Source organism: Labrus bergylta, chromosome 17, assembly GCF_963930695.1.
Source record: "Labrus bergylta chromosome 17, fLabBer1.1, whole genome shotgun sequence".
In the NCBI taxonomy this organism is placed as follows: Eukaryota; Metazoa; Chordata; class Actinopteri; order Labriformes; family Labridae; genus Labrus; species Labrus bergylta.
Window position 1 is genome coordinate 24,349,378 of NC_089211.1, and position 24,133 is coordinate 24,373,510.

Sequence of the window (24,133 nt, forward strand, 5' to 3'; positions counted from 1 at the left end):
AACTTTGGTTTTAACTTTTCACAACAGTCATGCATTCAACGCTCAGCAGGGCAGCGAGAGTGAGTGTTGTCAGGTCAGGTGGTGCCCTCTTAGGGAGGTTTCCTGTCGTTGCAAAAATTGCACCTTTTAGGCCGCTGCTTTGGTTTAAGTTTGCGAGCACTCCGGGGACGCCTACTGGTCCGGGGCCCCGAGCAGTTGCCTGCCTTGCCTGTTGACAAGCAGCGCCCCCGGGCCCCTCCATCCAGCGTTCATCAAATACGATACTAAAACATTTTTTTTTTTTTTGTTTAATTTCCAAATTTCACATAAATATTGTATTCAAAACATCAATACAAACATCAGTAAACATCTTGTAATTTCAAAACTTTAATATTATTATGATTTGATTGCTGTTTGACACTGTTTGTTTTACACATTCTGGTTTTATGTATGTACTGTTCCTCGATGGGAATTGTCTATTGGATAAAAACAAGTTTGTAAAAAAGAATTTCCCCATGGGGACGATAAAATCTAAAGTCTAAAATTTAAATAACTTAATGTCAAAACACCTCTGAAAGTTGTGCTCTGCTGCAAAAAGAGCCAGTGTTGACATTAGTAGAATATAATAATATCAGAATCAGAATCAGAATCTGGGTTTATTGCCAAGTACATACACATACAAGGAATTTGACTTGGTGTATTGGTGCTAAACAATTAACAAGGAAATAAAGCAGAACTAACAACAACTTATATAATACAGAATAAGAAGATATTACAATATATAAAATAGAATTTACATAAAACGCACAAAAACAGACAAAACAACGCGCACCAACACACCGGGGCGATCGTCCTCAGCGCCATCTCGATGTGAATATCATGAACAATAAAATCTTAATAGCATCAAAGACCAGAGGCGTTGTTTGGCAATAGGCAAGACAGGCAACTGTGGGGCCCCCGGGGCCAGTAGGGGGCCCCAAAGGGCTGACAAACTTTAAACCACAGCATTCGACTTAAAAATGTGCAAATTTTGCAATGACAGTAGGATACCTCCCTAAGGGGGCCCCATCTAACAGCACTCCCTCTTGTTGCTCTGCGAAGCGTGGCGATGCGTTTTGTCTTTGAAAACCAACATTGATGTTGAAAATGTTTGACACTCCACATGTGACGACAAATAGGGCCAATTGCAAAACTCCCATTGTGAGTGGAGCAACAACAAAAACAGCTCAACACACACACTAACAGATTTTATTCACAAACATCCCAAAGTCCCAAATCCCAAAACTGTAACTCTCACAAATCTCTCACAGTCAACAAAACTTAAGGAAAAGCAAAACATGGTGGATGATTGGCTGGAAGCTTTTGGACTACTTCTTCATAGTATCAGATATTCTTAACGCTCTGCTTTTGTTTGAAGGCTCTAAATTCCAGCAGGGTGATGGACCTAATTTTCTCGTGTTATTTTGGGCCGATACTCGAACACATCTGTTTTCTGGGAATCAGTTTGTTACCACCCCCCAACCCCCCACACCACCCCTCCAAACATGTGCAAAACACTGCTGGAAAACATCACACAATGTCGAAACTCACACAGCACAGGAAATGAAGGTTACAAGCAAACAGAGACACAACAGGACTATAATATCCTGTTGCATGTTCTTCACATTATGTGAAAACTCATCATGACGACACATTTCCTAGTTTGTGTGCTACAGGACTCTGGTGTGGGTAAAATGGGAATTCAGTGGAACCAGTTCATCCATTTTGCCTTTTTGCATCGTATCCTATCAAAAAGTGGGGACAAGATGAACAAAAGGATTAACAGTAAAGAGCAGTGCGGGAACCAGGTCTGTCGTAGAGGACAACAAAGAGCTAAGTGTCAAAGGAGGACTCAGACTGTCAGCAGATGGAGGAAGTGTTGATGACCTTCAGAAAAATGTGAGAAAACACTCAAACCAAGGAAACCCTCTGAAGTTTAATCAGGTCAAATATAGAAAGAAAAAAATGACTCTTTAAAAACAGAAATCGGGAGCGCTGGTGGCGAAAGTGTTAAGTGCGCTTTCCCGTGTATGGAGGCTGTGGTCCTCCAACCGGGCGGCCCAGGTTCGAGTACCGCCTGTGGCTCCTTTCCCACTCTCTCTCTCTCCCTGATTTCTGACTCTATCCACTGTCCTGTCTCTCCATTAAAGGCACAAAAAGCCCCCGAAAAACAGAAATAAAAAAGTCTTGGTCTACATTTCCTTGTGGATGTTGGGTGTTGATCACCAGACATGGACACAAAGTAAAGAACCAAACATATTCAATCTGAATGATGAAGCTTGGAGCTGCAGTTTGAGCTCATTTTAAGGTTTCTATACTTCCCCAATAATCATAAACCAAACCCTACCCTCCCTACATCGTGTTGGTGATGTCTTTGTAGTACGCTATGATGTCATTTAATAACACACTTGTTATGGATGGATTCCCAGGGAACGAGGTGACAGGTTTCCCTGCTCATTAGGAGATATTGGCTCTACCTGTGATGTTCTCCCTCAGCTGATGGCTGATGACGATCAGCTGGCCTGAGAGGCTTCATGGGGAAGTTAAGGTTTCCCCTGCTCAGGTGGTTTGGACTTGAGCTTGTTTTTTTATTTTCTAGTCTTCTGACTTCTCAAAGTGCTTTTAAACTGCAGGTCACGCCTACACATTGACACACTGATGGTAGAGGCTGCCGAGTAAAGTGACCATCAACTAATCCCAGGCATACTCCGCAGACAAAGCAGCAGGAGCCATTAAGTGTCTTCCCCAAGCACACATCGGACATGTAGCTGCAGGAGCTGTGGGATCGAACACCCTGACCTTCTGGTTGAGAAGGTCTGCTACCATTTTATAACCAGTGCTGTGTTTTGTAAGTCTCTTAACCCCTGACCTTCAGATTTTGTTTTCTGGGGGGGAATGAAACACACTGAACAAAGAAAAAGCTACAATCCAATCCACTGACGGGAAACAGTTCAATACCTCTTGTTGTAGGAAAACATGCATGATGTCCTTTAATCCTACATTATTGAATAACCTCTATTAGATGTCACAGTTTCCTTTAAACCGCCGCCGTCCTCATGCAAGGATTCAGAAGTCCTTCCTGCATATTATCCCATATGCCCTTTTGTAAAGCGTCTCGAGATTACACTCGTTATGAATTAGCGTAACGATTTACTGATTGATGACCACCTACAGGGCTTGAAAGCATGATCCAGCATAGTACATATTTATTGCTATATGTCATAAACAAGCAGCACGTTTTATTGGATTTGGGAATTATGTGCACAGTTTTTTAATTTCTTCCATATTGCATCCACATAAGACTGAATTCCTTCACAAACCCATATTAAATTAAAAAAATACACACAGCCCCTCATTGTATTGACTTTGAAGTCTCTCCCGTTACACAATAATAAGTAAAGAGGAGCACTGAAGTTTTCTGACATTCTGAAGTGGGCTGGATCAGCTTACCCCGATGAAAAATGAGAGAGATCATTCCAGTATTTTGTTCCCCTTATAAATAAGAAAAAAAATAATCGCCGGCTGTTACCATGGCAACAGCAAAAAAAAAAAAAAATTGACGGCGGACCTTGTGTATCATTGTATTTTACTGCTGTTGCTGGGAAATGAGTCAGAGTGCGCTCTCAGTGATGGGACACACACACACACACACACACACACACACACACACACACACACACACACACACACAGCAAGGGGAGGAGGGATGTGGCGGCGACGGCAGGCCGCTGTGAAGAATGACAACGTCTTTTATAGATCATTCTGTGTGTTTCTGTATATAAAAGCTTTCTATTCCTACAGAGAGGCAGCACTTTGAAAAACATTTGACTATAGGTAAAATGTGAAACGTCTGGAAAGAAGCCGGAGACAAAGAGAGCCAGGCGTCGTGTGAAACATGAAAAAATGGAAGATAGACCGAAAAGCTGTGAATGATAGTAAATATTTATCACAACCCATATCTTTTATTGCAATGTTAAACATCGTTATCGCAACTCACCTGCTACTCACATTTCACATGGCTAATTTAAAGCATGTTGCACTGATTTAAAATAAATCAGTGAGAGTCTCTTAGCTGCAAAGCTAATGCAGAATTGATTTCTAATCCCAGATTTTGATGCCAATAATCTACCCACATACTGTGTTCTTTAGTGTGATCTTTGGAAATATTCATCAGCACACCCTAAACTCAACCAGTGTGCACGTCATCCTGAATGTTTGATAATGATTCATGACTTATTCAAACACTGAATTCAGCTGTGTCTGCAAGCAAAACCTGCTTTGATCAAAATCCAGGCTCTGGTCACAGAGCAAAGTAAAAACAAGCCAGTTGCTTTTTTTTATGTATTCTGAAAAGATTTTTTAAATTCTACATCTTTTGCATCTCAAATCGTCTAATTTTCAAAAATCAAGGGCAAGATGGAAAATGTCAAGAGCGAGGACACAGAGTGGTTTTTGACGTTTACAAAGAGCAGAGTGTTGAGAGATGACTCAAAGAGAGACAGCTCTCTGCAATGTTTTGAACTTGGACTGCAGTAGCCATTTTAACCACTAGGGGTCAGAGTTACATATCGCTCCTTTAAAATATAAACTTGAATGTTTTCAGTTTTCTCCTTTAACCAGCAAAGAAAGAAGAGACGTGTTTCGCCAAAGGTTGAAATCGTCCTTTATGTTGCGTCATCAAAAACACTTTTCATTCATCTTAGAAAAATTTGAGATCACTACAAATGAAAAAAAAAAGAAATTTGAAATATATACCATGCATCAAAACTCGTTTAGTAAGGAAGGTGTTGATATGACAAAACTATAAACTTAAAATAAAAACATCCTTAAAAAAATCTTATTTACCTTCTATTAATAGCTTTTAATGACATCATAGTTACCTACTGATTATCTCTGCGTGTGACTCTACTGTGATGTAGACTGCTCTGTATTTTCTTCATTTTTTTGCAATTATTAATATTGATTTATAAATATTATAAAAATGATAAGAAGCGATTGTGCATATGTTACTGCTGGATACAGAAAATGAACACAGTATGACATGCACACTTTATGTAATGTTGTGCTAAAGCTCCTCTTAAATGCCTGCTGTCTGAATTACAAAATCTTTGAAATGTGTTCCTTTAAAATTCTTCCTGTCGTTTTCAGGCTTTGCTATTGAGTCACCTCATGAGTAAAAGCCTTGAAGCAAACGTTCAGGCTGTGGGTCTTCAGCTCATTCAGAGTTATTTCTCCCACTAGACGAGGACAGAGACCTGTGACGAGCAGCTGCCTGTCGAGACACACATACAAAACAGTGAATATAAAAAGTAACCACATGAGTGTTTCCAACATGCAGACTATACCTGAGTATTTTCTCTAGTTTGTATGAAATTTTCAATTGGGTACATTTTATTTGTCATAGTAAATATTCTTACTTTGTTATTTTTACTGTATTTTATTTTAACTTTGTTTAATCTCTTAAGGTGAGGTTTTGAGATAAGCCCTCATGAATTTCTACCTCACCTGCACATGTGTTTTATTTTGTATTAGTTTTAATTTTCTGTTTGACTCTTCTTTCAAAAAATGTGCAAATAAACTCAACTAAAACTAAATGTTTGCCAACTGTTAATGCATTAAAAAAAATCTGTACAAGTTAGTCATTTTAGAACGATAAACTACCTGCAGCACTCGCTACATGTAGCTGAGTCTCATTTCAAGGAGAGCAACCTGAAGACGCACTCACACTAGCCAATCAATACCGAGACCAAGCACACTTCACCCTTAAAGTCCAGTTTGTTTGACTAGAGTGAAAATCTCCGATCAGTACACATCCTCGGCCCTGGCACGCTTGGAAGAGGTGTGCGTCGGCTCAGTACAGTTCATGCATGAGCACATGCACGGGTACAAAACGTGGACAGCCTTCATTATGGAGACATCCCGGAGTGTTCTGTCTGTATCTGCCTAACATGACTCAAAATAAGCCACAGAGTCAGTAAAGTAGCCGTCATGTTCTCTGCGTTGTTCTACGATGTGCGGATGCTGACTCGACTGCTCGTCCCTTTTTTATTTTGTTTTAGTCATCCTGTCTTTTAAACTAAGCACGCTTCATGACTAGCCACTCATGTGTTGTATTACGAGAAGTGGGCAACTGGGGCGAGGGTGAGTGCGCCTGTAAGAGAACCCAGTTAATGAAGGACCAAGCCTCTATAGCAAGGGACAACTAGATACAGCCCCCCTCCTCACTCAAAGCGGCCAGCTAGTCAATTTCAAATATTGATAAATTATAAATATGAAGACAAAATGACTGTGACATGAGGATTTCAACCTTGATTGCCAAAAAGACACCATGCACAAAAAGGCACTTTATATAAATGCTATATGAAAATTTGACTTATTCACAAGAAGAAATGAATGGCCTACTGGGGAGCAGAAACGAGTAAGGACAGCTTCATAACGTGCACAAAGACCGGACACCAGATGGTGATTTAAACGTCATGACCACGCCCGCTCACTCTTAGGGAATTTTCCTGGATATAATCTGCTGAGATGTCACATTGGCTCACCTTTATTTTAAATGGAAATGTACGAGAACGAGACAACCACTTCCCCTTGCCTCTGCCACAAGTTCACACATTATGTGACCTGTTTGTCATTATATGGGAAACACTGCACACAACTTGAGTCACATACCCCTGTCTGTCCTTTGCAGAAGTTAGCATGTGCATAAAGGAGCACTGCGATGTCATGATGTCCCGCCTCCAGAGCGATGGACAGCGCTGAGCTTTCATCCTGTAAACACACAAACTCATAAACATTATGTGAGGTTCTGCTGTTCACTGTGCAAAAGGTTATTCATCAACAGAAGATTAACTTCTCTAGGTTTGAATAACAATAAGTGAGACAAAGTTTCGAGTGCTTCACAGCTTCAAACAATCCGTCTGACACACTCTACACAGTGACTCACATACACTGTCAGTCAGCGTGGCATCACAGTCGGGCTGTGCCAGCAGGAGTCTGACGATCTCAGCGTGGCCGTGCTCGCTGGCACACATCAGCGCCGTGGAGCCCTCGTCGTCCTGCAGGTTTACCTCCGCCCCCTGTGCCAGCAGCGCCTGCACCATGTCCATCCTGCCGTGACTCACAGCCAGCATCAGAGCCGTCTGACCCGCCTGGACAGAAAGAGGACACGGGTCAAATAGAGGGATGATGCTAAACGTATACATCTAAAAAAAAAAACAGCAAATAAAGATAACCACACAAGTCTGAGAGCTGGAGCACAACTGGTTTAAAAAAACTAAACTTCACACTGGAGGTGGGAAATTTTTTTATTTGTGTACAAATCGAGATTCTTACCTTCTGAGATTTTAATTTTTTTTTATAACTTCCAAAAATCTATTTCTTTGGGGGGGAGCTAATCGGTCACTCAATGCTAAGTGCTAACGCTAACTCTTTAATTCAGTGGAATGCCAAATGGAGCAGCAAGAAATTCAGCCAGTCTCACAGATAACTGGAGGAGATCCTGAAGTATGTGCTCATTCAAAGACTTTGAATCCATGGATCCATTAATTCAGGATAATTTTGAATCGAAAATAGATTCTGAATCGTGACCACAAGAATTGAAATTGAATCGAATCATGAGACACCCAAAGATTTCAGGCCTACTTTACGTTAATAGAAAATGTACTAAATGGTTTGGGAATTATCCTCTTTTGGACATGGCAGGTTGTTAATGTGATACACCCTCTGCCTGTTATCGATAGAAACACAACCTGACATTTAAACTTCACATCTGACCTCCAAATTAAGGGATACTAAAAATCCATTTACAGTATTACAAACATTCACTGTAGGCAGTTTATTTTAGTGTCCGCAGCAACACATGAACACAGTTCAGAGGGAGCAGCAGAACATCAACACCCACCAGCTGCACTGGAGAGCAGACTGACTGACCTGGCTGGCCTTTGCGTTGACGTCTCCTTTAGTGAAGAGCTGCTCCACTACTCTCATGTCCTCTGGACTCTCCACAGCCGCGAGAGCCGCCAGCATGATGGGCGTGTAACCCGCTTTGTTCTGCTGATTCACGTTACACACGTCTGAAAGCAGAAAGATGTTCAGAGATATGAGATGTATGTGTTTTAGATTTACTGGTGGCTCTTTGTGTGCAAACTTATTCCACTCATACTGACTGAGACAACGATGGTGAAAATCTGTGAGAAATGTCACTGAAATGATTCATTGTGCACATGAGTTTGTTATGCCGACATGGAAAATGAAAAGCTTTCTCTGCAATGATGCAAACACATTTAAGCCTGAATGAAGTGTCCTTAAAAAACTGTGGCTCCATCACTGCTTCTTAACAGTTAAGCTAAAACCCTCCATGTTTGTTATGCTAATACGGAGTGGCTACACCACACATGAGCAGAGAAACCCTGCAGCGTCAAAGCGTCAAACTACCGTCACTCACTTTTCTTTTTTTTGTTTGATGTTTGATCTGATGTTCAATCTGTTTGTATTAATACATTTAAAGGCAGAACGTGCAACATGTTACACATAAATAAATCATAAAGTCTGTCCTGTGTAAATGTGTCTCTGAGTCCTGACTGTCTACAATGAGGGAGAAGCTCGAGTCCCGCTGGCTGTGTTGTTGTCAGAGCCGTGTTTACATGGACGGGACGGCCGGCTCCTCCCCTTGTGTATAAAAGCTGTTTTAGTCAAGAACTAGAGAGAAGAAGAAGAACATACTCACTGATTATTTGGATGTTAGTAAGAGTTTTTAGATCACGCTCATTCTGTGTCAAGAATGTGCAATATGAAGCTAAGAGCGCTAACATTAGCATGCTAACACAACAATGCAGAACACTTGGAGCTGCAGCTCGAGCCAAAGGACAATTGTGTCCGCCGCTTGTGCTTAATGGTGCTTAACTATGGTGCGGCCTAATTCATAACTCCTTCATGTGAACGTATTGAAAGAGGTGTTGGAGGTGTGTCTCTGGAGGAGAGCGGAGGCTTCAGTACGGAGGAGGCGTGGCCAAACAGCAGTTTGTTTTGGTTTACTGCTGGTGCTCAAGGGCGACATCTACTGGATCAAAAAAGTTGCACATTCTTCCTTTAACCAAAGTCTTAAATTAGCTCCAGTTGCTTCCCGTTCTCCGAGACCTGCACTGTGTCCTCAACACCCACTTACAAAAAGATTTCATGATTCATCCTGGATGAATGAGATTTTTATGTTCTTCACACATGATGCCCAGGACGACCGGGCTAGCTTGCAGTTATGAATCATCATTATGTTTGAATGTTTCACGACTGTAAAAGCCAAAGAAAATCTCTCTAGCTGGGAAACACACAAAGCAGAAAACACAGGTCTTGTGCTCATGGAAAGTTCAGGCTTGTTGCTTTGTCGTAAAAGCTTTGAAAGTCAAAACAACATCATAACATAAACATGAATTACTGGTGGTCGTCCTGCGAGTTCTCCTGTACCTGCATCAAGCAGTTTCTTGACGATGCCAAAGTTGGAGTGAGACACACTGTAGTGCAGAGCTGTGTTGCCGTTGCCGTCGGCCATGTTGGATATGTGCTGCAACACCGAGGGTGCAATGACCCGAAACGTTGACAAGTAATCCTCCACAGTGTCGGGAGAGGCTGACTTGTTGCTGGACACGGAGAACCAATCCTGCTGCAGGATTTGTAGACAATCATACTGCAAAAAAAGAATCCAAAAACAGAAGAAATAAAACATCAATACCTTTTTTATGCAACCAAATAAAAGCCCTACACAATGCAAGAGCAATTTTGACTACTGCTTTGAAATTGATAGGAACATTTTGTAATTATAGGACTGTGGATAAAAGAACACAGACGAGGACAAAACACCAAAACAGCTTGCTTTTTATAATGCGCACAACAACATCATAATGGATTCAGCCTATTGAATCTGTCTTCAATAAATCCATAAAAGTTAGAGGTTTGTTGGTGCTTCAGGTTTCATTATGAAATCTTTCTTTTATATACATGAACTCTCTCTCTCCGTTTCCCCACTTATCAGGAAATCGAGGAGTCTCTTCGGCTTGAAAACCATTGTTTTTCAAGCCGAAGACAAAATCAAAATTACAGAAAATTACAGAGCCGACACATTCCTGTGCATCGCGACTCCAACGCCAAAGTAATTTCTTTCTAAAATGACACACTTGAAGTCGCCCATCTCTCCACACCCAGCCGCTGACATACCATTAAAAGTGCACACACACACAAACACAAACTCTCACACACCACAGCGACCTTAATTTGCTCTCAGAGGAATATAGTGGACAGAAACATACCAGTTGTGTGCTGGAGAGAGTCGTCTCATCACTCAGGTGCTTCTTTAAGGCTTGACAAGCGAAAAACATCTTCTCGCTTAATTTGGACCTGAAAGGATTCAAACGCTGAAGGTTACACAGAGTGAGATCAGACCCGAGGCTGGACCCTGTAATGTAACTCTCACACAGTAAACATATCAAGATAGATGGGCGCCTTATCTGACTCTACAAATGATTCTGGACTCTAAAGCCCTTTTCACACATGCACAAAACTCAAAAACATTTTAAAGATGGGCTGCATGTGTGAGTGCAAACTTAGAATCTGTTCACCCGGCCTTTATTCTGACTTCTTCCAGCCAGCCCCGGAGTAACATTTCCACAAAGAGTTGTTCTATGTGTGAAGGCAGAAGGTCATAGTCAGGGAAATTGAATGAGAGCGGACGGCGGTGATGACGTTTATATCTTGCAACCGGTGTGATCATCTTTCATGTTTCAGCTTCTTTACGTTTTCTGCTTGCCAGTATGTTTCTTAAGTTGATTTACAAAAGGCGTTGTTGTAAAGGCAAAAAGGAGGATTTCAGAGCCCCGGCTGTGCTGAACTTTTCTGGAAATACACAGGAGTGGATGTGAGAAAAGTTTTACCTTTGTTGTATTTGCAGTCTGGTAGACCCTTTTGATCCCCTGCTGGAGCCACTTTTGCCCTTCTTTGAAGGCGTTCCATCTTGAGAAGCTTCCTTTGATTTTCTGTTTCCCCTCCTTTCAACTTCCTCAGAGTTGGTCCGCTCGCTGGCAGAAAGCTCGTAGGATGACACAGGATCCAATCTGTAAGGCAGAAAAAGAGTAAATAAACAGAAGAATATTAAGATATAGAGTCAGTACAAGTATTTCTGAATTTACATATTTGGATTATTACCCAGTGGTAACCCTCATAAACTTCATGTTCTTCCTGTTGCTGCTACAGCCTTGATCTCCATTTGACTTCTTCCTTACAGGTCGCGGCGCACCAACAGTAGTTGACCTATCTAGACACAACAACGCAGAACATCAATCTGAATCTTAAAATAAAGTAGTCATTATATATTAGGCTTTGTGTCGTCTGCACGGTTCCTGGTCAACCTGGGCAGAACTCAGTGAGAATATTTTCATTAAGCTTCACATATTCTTACAAATAGGGGTGGAACATGGGCAGCTGTCTCCCCCCGCCCCCTCCTCTCTAGAGTCCATGCTCACGCAGGTCACCATGTGGTGGACTCTGAAGCTTCAGTGTTTATCCAGCTCTGCATGGGTCTGTAAACCTTTCTGTGTTCTAACCTCTCTCCATTTTTCAAAAGCATCTCCAATATTGATCCTAGTTTGAGCACGTTTCTGCTCGTGGAGCTTATTAGAAACATGCAGAGGCTTTTTAGGTCGGGTACAATCACTTCTATCTGAACCACTTCTCTTGACCCGCTTCCATCGCTGCAACACCTGTTGACCTGATAACTGCTCTCATATCTGGCAAATTGAGGGGCGTCCAAAACGGCCGTGTGTGGGGGGTCACCTTAAAAGCGCCTACCTTCGCTGGTCCAAACAAATCCAGAGCATTCAGGAGCAGAATCTAAAGTTAGAAGGAGGACATACTGGCTGCTGCATTGTTGTCAGAGAAGCCAGCACTTCAACATAGCATGTTTCCTTAATGTCTGATCATATAGTAAGCTCACTTTATCATTTCATTCAGTAGCTATCTTACAGATTACTTATATTTTTTAGTTGATCAGATATCTTGATATGATTGTCTTGTTATATATCAATTATAGAAGAATCCTTGCAACATGATATTATCTTTATCAAAGGCTGTGTACTGCATGTCTTATTGTGAGTAATCCTGCAATTACCACCCCTACTTACAAATCTGAAGGCTTCATTCCTCATGAGAAAACTCTTTCTGACACCAGCTACTCCTACACAGCTATTCAATTTTAGACCCTCAGCCACAAACTGGTATGTGGTACGAGACGCCTTCCCGAAACCAGAATTCATTCCAAACATTGCAAGTGTATCCCTAACAAAAGTCAAATTGCCAAGCCAAAGGCAGCCACTTCCTCTTAACCTCACACGAGTTAAACTAGGGCTATAGGGAGTTGTCTGCAAGTGAAGTATTTTTAAAACAGCTTTCACAAAGACGTTGTTCCATTGTACTGACACAGGCAGACAAAAGGCGTGTTTACCTTGCAGAGCTGAGGAGGCCTGTTGTTCTAACATCTGTATCATTCGTTTGACATCATGTCCATCTTGTTGGCACATTTCTTTGTTTGCTCTGTCACACTCAGAAGACTCGGCTGTAAATTGAGATTCACGGCCTCTGTCGACTGTGACAAAAAAAGGTTATTAGAAGACTGGTTTGACTGGTTATAGTATGACCTTTCAGACATAACAAACATTATTTAAGAACATTTCAACGTTTAAATTACCTAGTGGAGTCTTTTTTATGAATAGTGGCACTATTGAGAAAATCTTGGATGGTTTGATACAAAGTCCTGATGATTGTTCAGGGAAATGCAAAATATAGAATACTATATATATATAAATGGTAAATGGAGCTTGAAGCGCTTTTCTAGTCTTCTGACTACTGAAAGTGCTTTTACACTGCATGTCACACCTACACATTCACACACTGATGGCAGAGGCTGCTATGTGAGGTGACCATCAGAATAACTAACCCATTCATACACATTTAATTCGCTGCCGCCAAAGCAGCGGGAGCAATTCTGGGATAAGTGTAGCTGGAGGAGCTGGGGATCAAACCCTCAGTCTTCTGGTTAAGAGACGACAACTAACTGAGACACATTCGCCCCGCCCCACAGTGGTAAGGTGCTTATCATTTCTTCTTTTAACTGGGGTAACCACTCAGATAAGAACTAAAAACTAAACTAGCTGCATTAGGTACAAAGGTACAGAATAATTCCTCTTAAGTCCATTGTGAGAAACTTGAATATTATATCCACAGCCATTTTTCAAGAGCCAACAAAAGACATTTTAAAATTGTTACATCAGGTGAAATAAAAACAACCCCCCCCCTCCCACCGATGTCTTCAAAAGTAGGTCTTCGAAAACTGTTTTTTTCCACTTGCTGGACTTTTATTTATCTCTTTTTAAAAGATGAAAGTAATTACCTGATGGCTGATCATGTAAAGTATGGACTCCTGGTCCACCTTTTGCTGCAGTTTTGTTAACGCAGGGCAGCTTGGAACTTGTGCTTTCTTGATTACAATGCTGCTGGACCAACCCTTCGGTCCGCGGAGTGTAGTCTTCTGTGAGGAGGTCTCCGTGCTCCCTGAGGAGCCACTGCATCTTCTCAATGTAATGGTTCAGCTCTGGTTCCCACTTGGGCTGAGAAGACATCTGATCAAGTTTACTTGATGAAACTGAAAACTCTCGTATCCTCCCCTCCCCTACACCGACGCTCCTCGTCTTGATGGGGTCAGGTAGATGGGATGGTCCAGAAGCCATGTTTCTTGTTTTCAGCCCAACAAGGAAATTATCATTAATGTTTGCTAATCCAACACCAGTGTCTCTGGTAACCTTGGTGACTGTCCCTGGTGTTTGCTTGCAGGCACCTTCTGGCAGATTTGCAGTTCCTACACCAATTGTGCGCATCTCTGGATTCCTTTTGATATCTTTGACCCTGTTGCCAACGGACACTGTCCTAGTTAAAGTCTGAGTGGTATTGGTGTGCTTGTCTTGGGTACTCAGGACAGTATTAGTGCTGGAGTCTGCGTTGAAGGCATGTCTGGTGTTGGTGAAGCGAGACACTGAACTGGATACGGTGTTGGTACGCTGAGAAGTTGTCTGAGGTGATGCCATGATTCCCAGATCCACTCCCCTGACTTTATCTGTGGCAATACCTTGGGAAACGACTTCCTTAGCCTCGCAGATGATCACGTCAACTGAACAGTCCCCACAAGCCACTGAACGATACTTCATCTGTCTCTTCTCGGACCACAGATTCTCTACTGGCACCTCTGTGTTTGTTTCTGCATCACAAAATCTGATCTCCATCCCAACTCCTTGAGTGTTTGTAAAAACTTGGATCCCAACGCCTTTCTCCATAGTCTCAACTCGCTCCCTTACCTCCCAGTTGCTCATGGGTACATCGGGTCCTGTGCAAACATTCTTTAGTGCAGGCCCACAACAAGATACTCCCACAGTTTTTACCTCTGTTGCCTCCCCTGTGCTGGCATCTTGGACCTCTGTGTGATTACCCACTCCCTGGCTAGTAGTGTCGGGCCTTGCCTCAGTGCCTGTGCTCACAGTGGAAGGCCTGGCTAATGAGGCTTTATCCACTCTGTTCCTAGCTCCTGCAGCCAGAAGCTCCAGTTTCAGACGGCTCATCTCCGACTGGAGAGCTGATTCTTCCAACTCTGCTTCCAAGAGACAAATCCTCTCCTGCAAGGAGCCAATAACCAGTTGTTGGGAGTCGGGCTCTTCTTCCTGTTCTGTGTAAATTCCAAGATTAACTTCAGAAACTTCTGTTCCAATGGACCTCATTTCCACCTGATCAGTGTGTACATATTTGTTTTCCTTTGACAAAGTGAAATCTATCTTATCAGGGCCGACTGCGACTGACTTGATAGCGCTGTGCTGGACAGGCCTATGGCCAATTCGATGCCCTGCTTGCAAATGTCCACCCTTGATGTTTTTTTCTAATGCCTGCATCTCTTTGGTCAGTTGCCTGGACTCCCTGAAGTCTGTGCAGACACTTTCTGCTTTTCCGTCCAGCCTTTCCTCTGTAATCAACTTGTTGTCAGTATCTGATCTTTCCACGCTATATGTTCTTTTCCAGATGTCTTCGCTCATGTCCTCATCATTATCACTCTTGAGCTGAGAGACCAGAAGCCTCTTTTCTTCCTGAAGGACTGATATTTTCACCTGCAGGATGGGAATGATTTTCACCTGTTCCTCCAGCTCTTTCAGCCTCTGCAGAGCTACCACCATCTGGTCTCGGACAAGCTGCAGGTGCGTTTGGCCGACGAGACTTGTGACCGGGGTGCTTCTACCAGAGCTCTGTGGGCTTATCCTGAGGCATCCTGTGCTGCCTCTACCACTCATGGACGAGCTAAGGTGGATCTGCATATCACTTCCTGTGCCAGTAGGCTTGTTACCGTTGTTGTTATGATTATATGCACCCAGGCCAGTGAAGGGGGAAAGAGACCCAGGTGAGCTCACTCCTCCAAAGCTGGCCAGTCTTCGACGAGGATATGGCTGAGGTGGAGACCGGCCCGGCAGCTCCTGATCCAAGGCATTATCGGTTTCCATGATGGTCTTTTCCAGCACTGGGCTTTGTCTTTGTAAATGAAGAGATCTCGCAGCAGGCTGAGGCTTTGACTCAGTAAGTATCTGAGAAGATACCTGTCCTTCGTTCCTTGAGGGTCTGTAATCCAAAGAGGATCCATGTGGTGGAGGAAGAGGAGGTCGACCCCTGGTTGTAGCCGACATTCCCAGCATTCTGGTATCATCGCTGCTGGATGACGACAATGATTCTGCAGAATGCCACTGGCTCGGAGAGATGCCACTCTGTGTCTTTTCCACATTGTTGACGGCCACTCTGGGCCTCCTCTTAAGGCTTAAACGCTTAATGGTGATGCTGTTTTGGAAACTGCCAGCACACTTTAGGTAGTCCACGTCTGACGGATAACTGTAGTCGATCCCAAGGTAGTTTGGTATACACTCTTCAGTGCTTTGTCCTGTTTGACCAACAATGGTAAAGGCAAAGTTTATTATCACCCTGGCAGAAATATAAAGTAGTTCAATCACTGGGCTGTAAAAATGGTTAATATAAAGTCCAGCACTATATTCTCCATTAATGGATGGAATAAACATCAGCAAATAGTATCATTCAATACATTGAATTTGAGTCTAAAATCAATTTTAATATTGACTTTGATCAAAAATACTGATTTGCAAAAACCAAGACATGCTTACAAATCTCTTTAAACCGCTTTATGCTATTCCCTCTGCCCTTACAGTTTATTTAATCTTTCCTTACCTTCGTATCATACGCTCATCAGCAACCGTTTCTATTCAAGTCTAGAGCATTTCTTCTGTCAGCTCCAAATCTTTTTCGACTATAAACTCTCTGAGTTCGTCTCACAAGAGGAGGAGGGACAGAGGATGTACCAGTCTGTTTTCAGTAGTCACTTCTCCCCAAATGGTACGTCTCTCTACATAGACTGAACCCACTCTATAATTACTCTGCAACTTTCCCTCTAAATGCCTGACCATAGTCTTGGCAGGTTCTCCCAACCACAGACATCCTCCAAGTATTTGAGCGGGTGAAAAAACAACAACAGTAACAGAATCCATTTTTTATTTTATTTCTAAAGCACTTCCATCATTTAGTTGAGTAATTTAGCAATAGTACATGTGTACTTATTCTGTTTTTTAGCACTTACTCTTAGCTTCAAGTTTCATTAATACCCTCAAAAACAAAATTCTTAACATGTTTTTTTGCACTCATAGACAACTGGACGAGCTAGAGTATTCAAATCAAGTTAAAACGATATTTTAGTTCTTGGAAAAGTGTATAAAAGAAAGTTACCTGACACATTTCTCAGGATGTAGCTGCCTTGAGCCATGAATATGATTCACAATCAATCAGATGTTTTCAGAAATTTCTTAACATCCAGTTGGACCATTGAATAAATCTGTAAATTAAAGAATAAAAAAAAACATGTAAATGAAGCTGCACGTCTTGAAAATGAGCTTCTCCAGTAGCTGCACGGTCCTTCAGCATCACTTGTCATTCTCCGTCTAAAGCCAGGGTGCAACGGTCCATAACAGCTTCCCTTTCAATGCTGCTTACATCGAGGAAATGCAATACCAGGCCTTGACATATTATAGTTAATTCTGCAAAAAGTACAGCGAGGGAAAGGCTAAAGCCTCGGCGCAGCAGAGTGACTCACCACATCGCTATGCCGTATCACTTTCTCATCAGTAAGCACCTTCTGCTCTCAGCATGCGGAGCTCATGAGGAGTTTTATTTTAGCAAAGAATGCAGAAAACCTTCAATGTCTGCCAGTGACTTGTATTTTAGGTATGGTCTCTTTTTTATACAGAGTGGGGTTAATTTGGAAGTAATGAGCTGCATTATGTTTTATGTATAGAATAACATTAAATGAGGTAAATTAATGGGATGGGAGGGTCATCATGGGTGTAGTGGAAATCTTAGAACAAAAAAGGCCACTGGAGGGAACTTGAAGTCTTCTCAAACTCACAATGGGTTAAAGGGAGGTCCGCCATGAAACATATCGCACGGTTGAGGTGGTGTATGTTTAAAACACTGTGTGACTTCCTCTCCCCATTCACAAGTGACTCCCTCTTCTCACTGCTGCTATGAAACCTCTGCACCCGGGCAGACTCACAGACTCTATAGCACACATCAAATTGGCGACAACAATGGAGATCGAGTCTGTTGGGCAGATACTGAGGGGAAGTATCGTAGACAAGAAACCCCTTCCTTGGGTCTGTATCCAGTACAGTCTCCTCCTTAAATGAGAGGCTTACATTTTTCTGTTACTTATGGTCTTAAATATGTTTGGTGATGGATGACAGACTTCTTGCTTGTGTGCTGATATCTTACAGATACATATGGATGGATGGATGGATAGCAGCTTACAAAAACATGCACGACATGAAACATTTGTTTCATCTAACAACACCCCCCTATATGTATATATTAACCTATAAGAAGATTGAAAGAAATTTAAAAACTAGATCTGTACCAAGAAAATTTGCATAACCAGTGCAGAAATTTAAAAAAGAAAACACTTTTTTTTAAAAAGTTTCTTTCATTCATGCTTTGTACCGTTTGAGGTCCAAACTGCACAATTTTTCTGTTTGAATGAAAAAATATAAGAAATTTGGGTCGCGATTTATTCAGTAAGGAGTAGTCTGTGGGTCCTGAGGCTCGACCAGTTGAGAACCACCGCCTTAGGCTAATACGCAATAGTTTCCTTAAGCTGCTGTTCATCTTTATCATTGAGAGTTTTTTTTACATTGCACGTGCTTCAGTGTTTTAGCTTATTAAGGGAGAACAAGGTTGATCCAGAGCATCATGAATCAAAAGAGAAGGAAGGAAACAGGGAATGTAAGACAAAGAGATTTAAACACAAAGAAATGCATAATTGTGATTTCAAAGCTGCCAACACTAATTTATCGTTGGCTCTAAAAACAGATAAATAAATGTAGATGTAAGTATTCATGCATCCATCCAGACAGGATCAAAGCTCAGCTGTGACCTATACAGTCAGCGTTTCTACTAGTCTCCAACACTGTACTCATTAATTATACATATCTAACATATGCAACCTCATGCACACAAGTGAGAGTTCTTCAGCGTCTCAGACATCTGAAGAACATGACACCAAGCTTCGGGCAGTCAATCCAAAAAGTTTGGCAAGTTTACTTAAGATTCAGCCTCAGTGACCCAAAGAAGTATTTCTGAGACTTTTTGATGAATAATACAGAGTGACAGGGAGGGGGGTAGATAAGTTGACAGGGAAACACAGAATTTGGAAGTGACAGATAAAAGGGTTTGAGACGGGGAAGAAACAAAGAAGTTCAATTTAAAGAGAAGATGTTTATCTATATATATGTTTGCTCATTCCTCACTGAAACACTGGAGAGCTCACACAAACAGAAATATTTAAAACTATTTTCAAGACAGATCTTCATCTGTAGACACAAAGAAAACTTTTCAACCCGAGCCAATGTTTCCAAAAAATACAAATGCTTTGCTTTTGTGACCGGTGTACTCACTCCCGCATGTCATACCCCTCTCTCTCTCTCCATGATTTCTGACTCTATCCACTGTCCTGTGTCTCCATTAGAGCACAAAAAGCCCAAAAATAAAAACGGATCATTAACTATTTGATGCCACGCTGCCCCTCGGCTTAAGAACGATCTGCCTGAGGAGGTAAGGCATGCACAATCAGTGACGTCTCTTTAAATCTCTTTTAAAAACTCAGTTACAGACATAAAGACGTCATCTTCTTTAACTGTTCTTTATTTGTTCTTTTAACGTCCTATTCCTCGTGGGCTTTAATGCTTCTAATAATGGTTTTATCTTTATATTCCCTGTGACGTTATGCTGTCTTCTTATAATCTTATCTTTCTCTTTTTGTTGTAGTGTAAAAAAAGAAAGAATAAAAAAATGATTTTTTTTCTCCATACAAGTCGGCGACAGGCACAGGTGTTTGTTTTTTGTTCCTGCCTTTTTGACTTCTCTCTGTTTGTCCTGAATGTGTGGAGTGTCTGAAAAGCTAAATGTGATTTTAAATAAAGTTATTATTAGTAACTTTGTAACGGAGGGCCGATGGAGTTAGCAGAGCTGATGCTTCCATGCATTTGTTTAGAAATGACTCATCATGTATGTAAATGTATGATCTGTCTCACCAGCATTATTTGACTAGTGATGCAATGGAGAGGTTATCTTCACATTATTAAAAGTAGCCTGCTTCAATTTATGAGTCTCGGGTGTTGTAAAGTTGTTGATACAGTCTTTATCTTCTTCACTGAGAGCAGCTCACATGTGGGACAGTCTGCTGTCAATTATTAGAAACCATCACCGGCTTGAAGACATCGTAAACAATAGGGCATGGAGCGATAAAGCCTGAGCCACCCAAACCCTTCCAGAGAGGGGGCGTGGTCAGACACAGCTCATTTACATATTTAAAGGTACAGACACAGAAACAGCCTGTTCTGAGCAGGGCTGAAATAGAGGGGTTTATAGACATGATCAAATACAGGATCAGAGTGGATTTAGAACAAGAAACTTCACACACATGTTAAGAGGAGCTCTGAGACTTATTTAAGAAGAAAGTACCCTGTGTGTCTATTGTTGTCACTCACCTGCCCAGGGACTACAGTTAAAAATAAGACATGACGGCTAATCTGGCACGATACAGAAATGTTATGAATGTGCATCGTATAGTGTTATGGAGTTTTATGCAACCAAATGTTGTACATTTTAATCTGTTTGTTTACACAAAGGCCCAACTGGGGACACAAGTTGGAAATTAGCAACAGCTATATACTTTTTATGCAGCAAATCAGTTTCATGCTTTGTGTTAAAATTATGTTAAATTGCATTGTCCCTATTAAAATAAATAAATTCAATTCAATTCAAATCGTCCTTGTGTTTTTAAATAGTGTAAATAACTAAATAAATAACACTCTTAGGTTGATTTGTTTATAATGTTATTTGTTTTAATGAATCACAATAAAGGATATTTAAAGTTTTTGTGCAATATGCTAACAGTTTTTATTGTCCCATTTTATTTTGAAGGGCCTTAAATGAAATTCAATAAAGAGTTACTCTATTTTGTACACTCACATGTACTTATAAAACATATCTGAAAAACTATGCATTACCAATAATCTATAGTTTGAGATGCTTAATGTCTATAAAGGAGCATACAGATAGCAGAGATGGTTGTTCCTAAACGCTGAGATAATACAAGATAAACTTATATTATAAGGCTGGTGTTAAACCCCTTAACTTACTTTTTCCGTTTAAATTCATATTTACGTTATTTCTCTATTTTTAAAATAGTGAGCAAAGTTAGCAACAGTTAGCTGAAGGTTGATGCTGCTCACCTGTGCAGGAGGAGAAGATGTAAGCCAACGACAACAACTTATTCTCATGATGCAGAAGTCAAAAAATGTCTCACCATGACGTCACGGGTTGGAAAGGCTAAAAATAGCACGCACTCTTTTGCCGTTTTGTCCACGTTTGTTGTTTGTTTTGGAGTTCCTCTCTGCAACGCCATTCCTGGAAGAAAAAAAAGTTTCATCGCAGGTTTCAGGACAGCTGCGTGTACTGCGCATGCGCCGTGAGTTGTCAACATACCCAGCAGGTGCTCCTGAGAGCTGGTCAGGTGATGAAGAGTGCTCTGTGAAATATTCATGATGTCTTTTTTCTCTCTCTGCTGAATCGATTACACAGCATTAAGAGGACATGATTACTGTGTTTTTTTTTAAATATGTGAGGCATCTTTCTTTACATTTCGGAAGGATTTAACCACGAGAGAAAAAGCTGGTTATGTGTCATGTTTTGACCGATTATAATAAACATCAACAACTATTATATGTCAAGAATATTTCACTTTATTATACGAAATTTAAGTGCAAATTTACCCCACATGAAGCTAATAAAACAACATTTAATATTCTTTTAAATGCAACAAATGTAACCTTAATTTACTTTTAATTAAAGCGACATGACCGATACAATAATTGTCACAATGCTTTCTAAATTTCTAAATTTCTAAATATGCGTGGATTAAACTACAGGTGTATACTTCTACAAATGGTAACAAAAGGTAGTTGTGTACTTTTCCTGTAGTTGAGCTGTTTTAATGTCTGCTGAACATTTAAGTGAAAAATGTAGCCCCTCTTTTCTTTTTTTTCTGCAGAGCTCTAAAATAAGACTCCGATCGATCGAGGACCAGGTTTAGAGTTACAAGCAGAGCATGCTCATTAGAATCGATTCAATGCCCAGACTTCATTTGTTCTCATGTACTTGTAAACTGCACAGCGACATCGTGTGGACACTCTGGAGAAATGCATTTGACAATAGACAAGGAAGGCAACAACACAATATAATGCTTTATCCCAATACTTTCTACTCCCCTAGCGGGAAATATGTCACTACAGGAAGAGACTCATAAACAATCAAAGCATCCTGTCAACGTGGAAGCTTATTAAGACCTGTAACAAAGCTCTTTTTAAAGCATGCCCTCTTCCAGGTCAGAGTCCTGGATCTCCAACCTGACAGTAGAAAAAAAATGAAGTTACTACACAGATCGATCGAAAATGCAGGTAAAAAATAGGATAACTAGCAGAGAAAAATATATATACATGTGATTTTATGTAACCCATTTAGGATGTTTGTGTTTATGTAACAGGCTATTTAAACCATCTATTAAGTTATTCAGATTGTATTATTGCAAAAGTAGAGTACAACAGAGTAAGATGGATGTCCTTAACGGTGCAGATGGCATGAAGCAGAAAAAACATGTAGTTCAATAAATGAATAAAACACATAAAAACACTCCTTTATATTGCACACACACACACACACACACACACACACACACACACACACACACACACACACACACACACACACACACACACGCACACACTCACACAACATGTAATGCACATTTGCAGGAGGACAATATTATAATATCGTGTACTTTGCAGGTTTCAGGTCAGCATCCGTTGTAAGTCATGCACAGTGGTGGATTTAGTTATTTGGTGGCCCCCTGCATCTGTTGGGCTGATGTAGTGGTTTTCAACTGATGGTTCAGAACCCGAAAGTGGGTCGCAGCCTTTTTCAGTTGTCACTGAATGTGTATCTGAACATTATTTCGTCTAAAAAGTCTGGGTATTTCAAATTTGAACACGTTTGTTTTGTTCTTTTCCTTGGATCAGTCATATTTGTTTTGTACCTTCTGAGGTCCAAACTGCACAATTTTCTATTTTTGTATTCAGTCTGGCTGACTTTGAATCAGTCTGTCTAATATCAGTGTCTCCTTTAGGTCTTATCTGTGTTTGAACTCCTTGTGTAGGATAATCTGTTGCTTGTCAACTTGTCTTTGTTTGTGTTTCTTTCTCATGTGTACGAGCTGCTCCACACCAATGATATGTGTTATTGTTATCCATTTCTGTAGAGAAATATGGTTATATGATACTTAAAGCTGCATACTGTAAGTGCGTGGTACTTTTATAGACCGAACAAAGGTGTTGGGGTTGTATCAAGTCAACTTTGGTTATATTCTTTAATAATTATATTTAATTATTAATAATATGAATAAAAATATCATTAAACTATGTTTAATCTTGTTTTGGGGCACCACCCTGTACTCAGGGAAATATAACCAAAATATCACTCAAATCAGTCTCAAATTAGTTATTTAATTACTAATATTATTAATAATTAATAACTATATTTAATCAATTGAAGGTGTGAAATCCGTACACAAAGCCTTCGCACCCAGCTTATATCACAATGCAAATACACCAGTAATCACAAACAACTGCTCTCTTAAATTATAACAGAATTTATTTAAACAAAGCAACATCAATCCAAAATCAATGAACTTAATCAAACAAATAACTATCATAACCTAATCTAAGCAAACAAACATGATCAAGCAAGGCTGTGTGTGTGTGTGTATGTGTGTGTGTGTGTGTGTGTGTGTGTGTGTGTGTGTCTGTGTGTGTGTGTGTGTGTGTGTGTGTGTGTGTGTGTGTGTGTGTGTGAGAGAGAGAGAAAGAGAGAGAGGAGGGGAAGAGAGGGGGGAGATGGCTTCGTACCCACATGGTCACTCATGATGGCACACACCTAACAAAGACCTAATGTGGCCTTAAAGGTCCCATATTTTGTTTTTTCTGGTTTTATCTGCTCTGTAGTGTGTTTTCAAAGTGTCCTGTGCATGTTTAGGCACATCTATGTGAATCTATGTGTATTCAAAGTCCGCAGAAACGCAGCTTCTCCTACGTCCTCCTGTTAGCTGTAGCATTAGCCGCATGTAACGCTCGGTTCTAGTCCCCCTCAATAAAAATTTGTCAGTCCGACGTCATTGTCAGTGTGAGATCACTGATCTAAGCCCATTGGCTCGTTGTGGCAAGCCCTGCAGCTCATATTGCACGCCCGTTAACTTCTGTAGCACGCCCACGATATGCCGTAGCCTGCAGTAGCACAGTAGTGCTAAGGTGCTAATGTTTATGCTCCCCTCGGACGGAGCCAGTGGCTGCATTCCCAATATGGTAAAAGAGGCGGGACATTTCCG

At 41.0% G+C, this 24,133-nt stretch overlaps 1 protein-coding gene and 1 long non-coding RNA gene across 5 annotated transcripts in view; one reads left to right on the forward strand and one right to left on the reverse strand.

Moving 5' to 3' along the window:
• The window catches only part of LOC136183144 (uncharacterized), a 178,877-nt gene that overhangs the window by 131,367 nt on the left and 23,377 nt on the right, over positions 1 to 24,133 (forward strand). The window lies entirely within an intron of this gene.
• On the reverse strand, positions 387 to 21,193 carry LOC109999512 (KN motif and ankyrin repeat domain-containing protein 1-like). Of its 4 annotated transcripts, none has more exons than XM_029281335.2 (12): positions 21,005 to 21,190; positions 16,873 to 16,978; positions 13,448 to 16,018; positions 12,503 to 12,643; positions 11,209 to 11,317; positions 10,938 to 11,117; positions 10,317 to 10,404; positions 9,478 to 9,697; positions 7,951 to 8,093; positions 6,969 to 7,169; positions 6,691 to 6,789; positions 387 to 5,290 (listed from the first exon to the last, which is right to left on the reverse strand). In XM_029281335.2, the coding sequence occupies exons 2-12, from the start codon at positions 16,907 to 16,909 to the stop codon at positions 5,234 to 5,236; spliced, it is 3,846 nt and encodes a 1,281-aa protein (XP_029137168.2). In that variant the 5' UTR covers positions 16,910 to 16,978; positions 21,005 to 21,190; the 3' UTR covers positions 387 to 5,233. The 4 variants fall into 4 exon arrangements, 3 of the variants coding, with proteins under 3 accessions (XP_029137168.2, XP_065821969.1, XP_065821970.1); XR_010669043.1 differs by having other exon boundaries at positions 5,251 to 5,290; positions 6,965 to 7,169; positions 21,005 to 21,193; XM_065965897.1 differs by lacking the exon at positions 21,005 to 21,190 and having other exon boundaries at positions 16,873 to 17,169.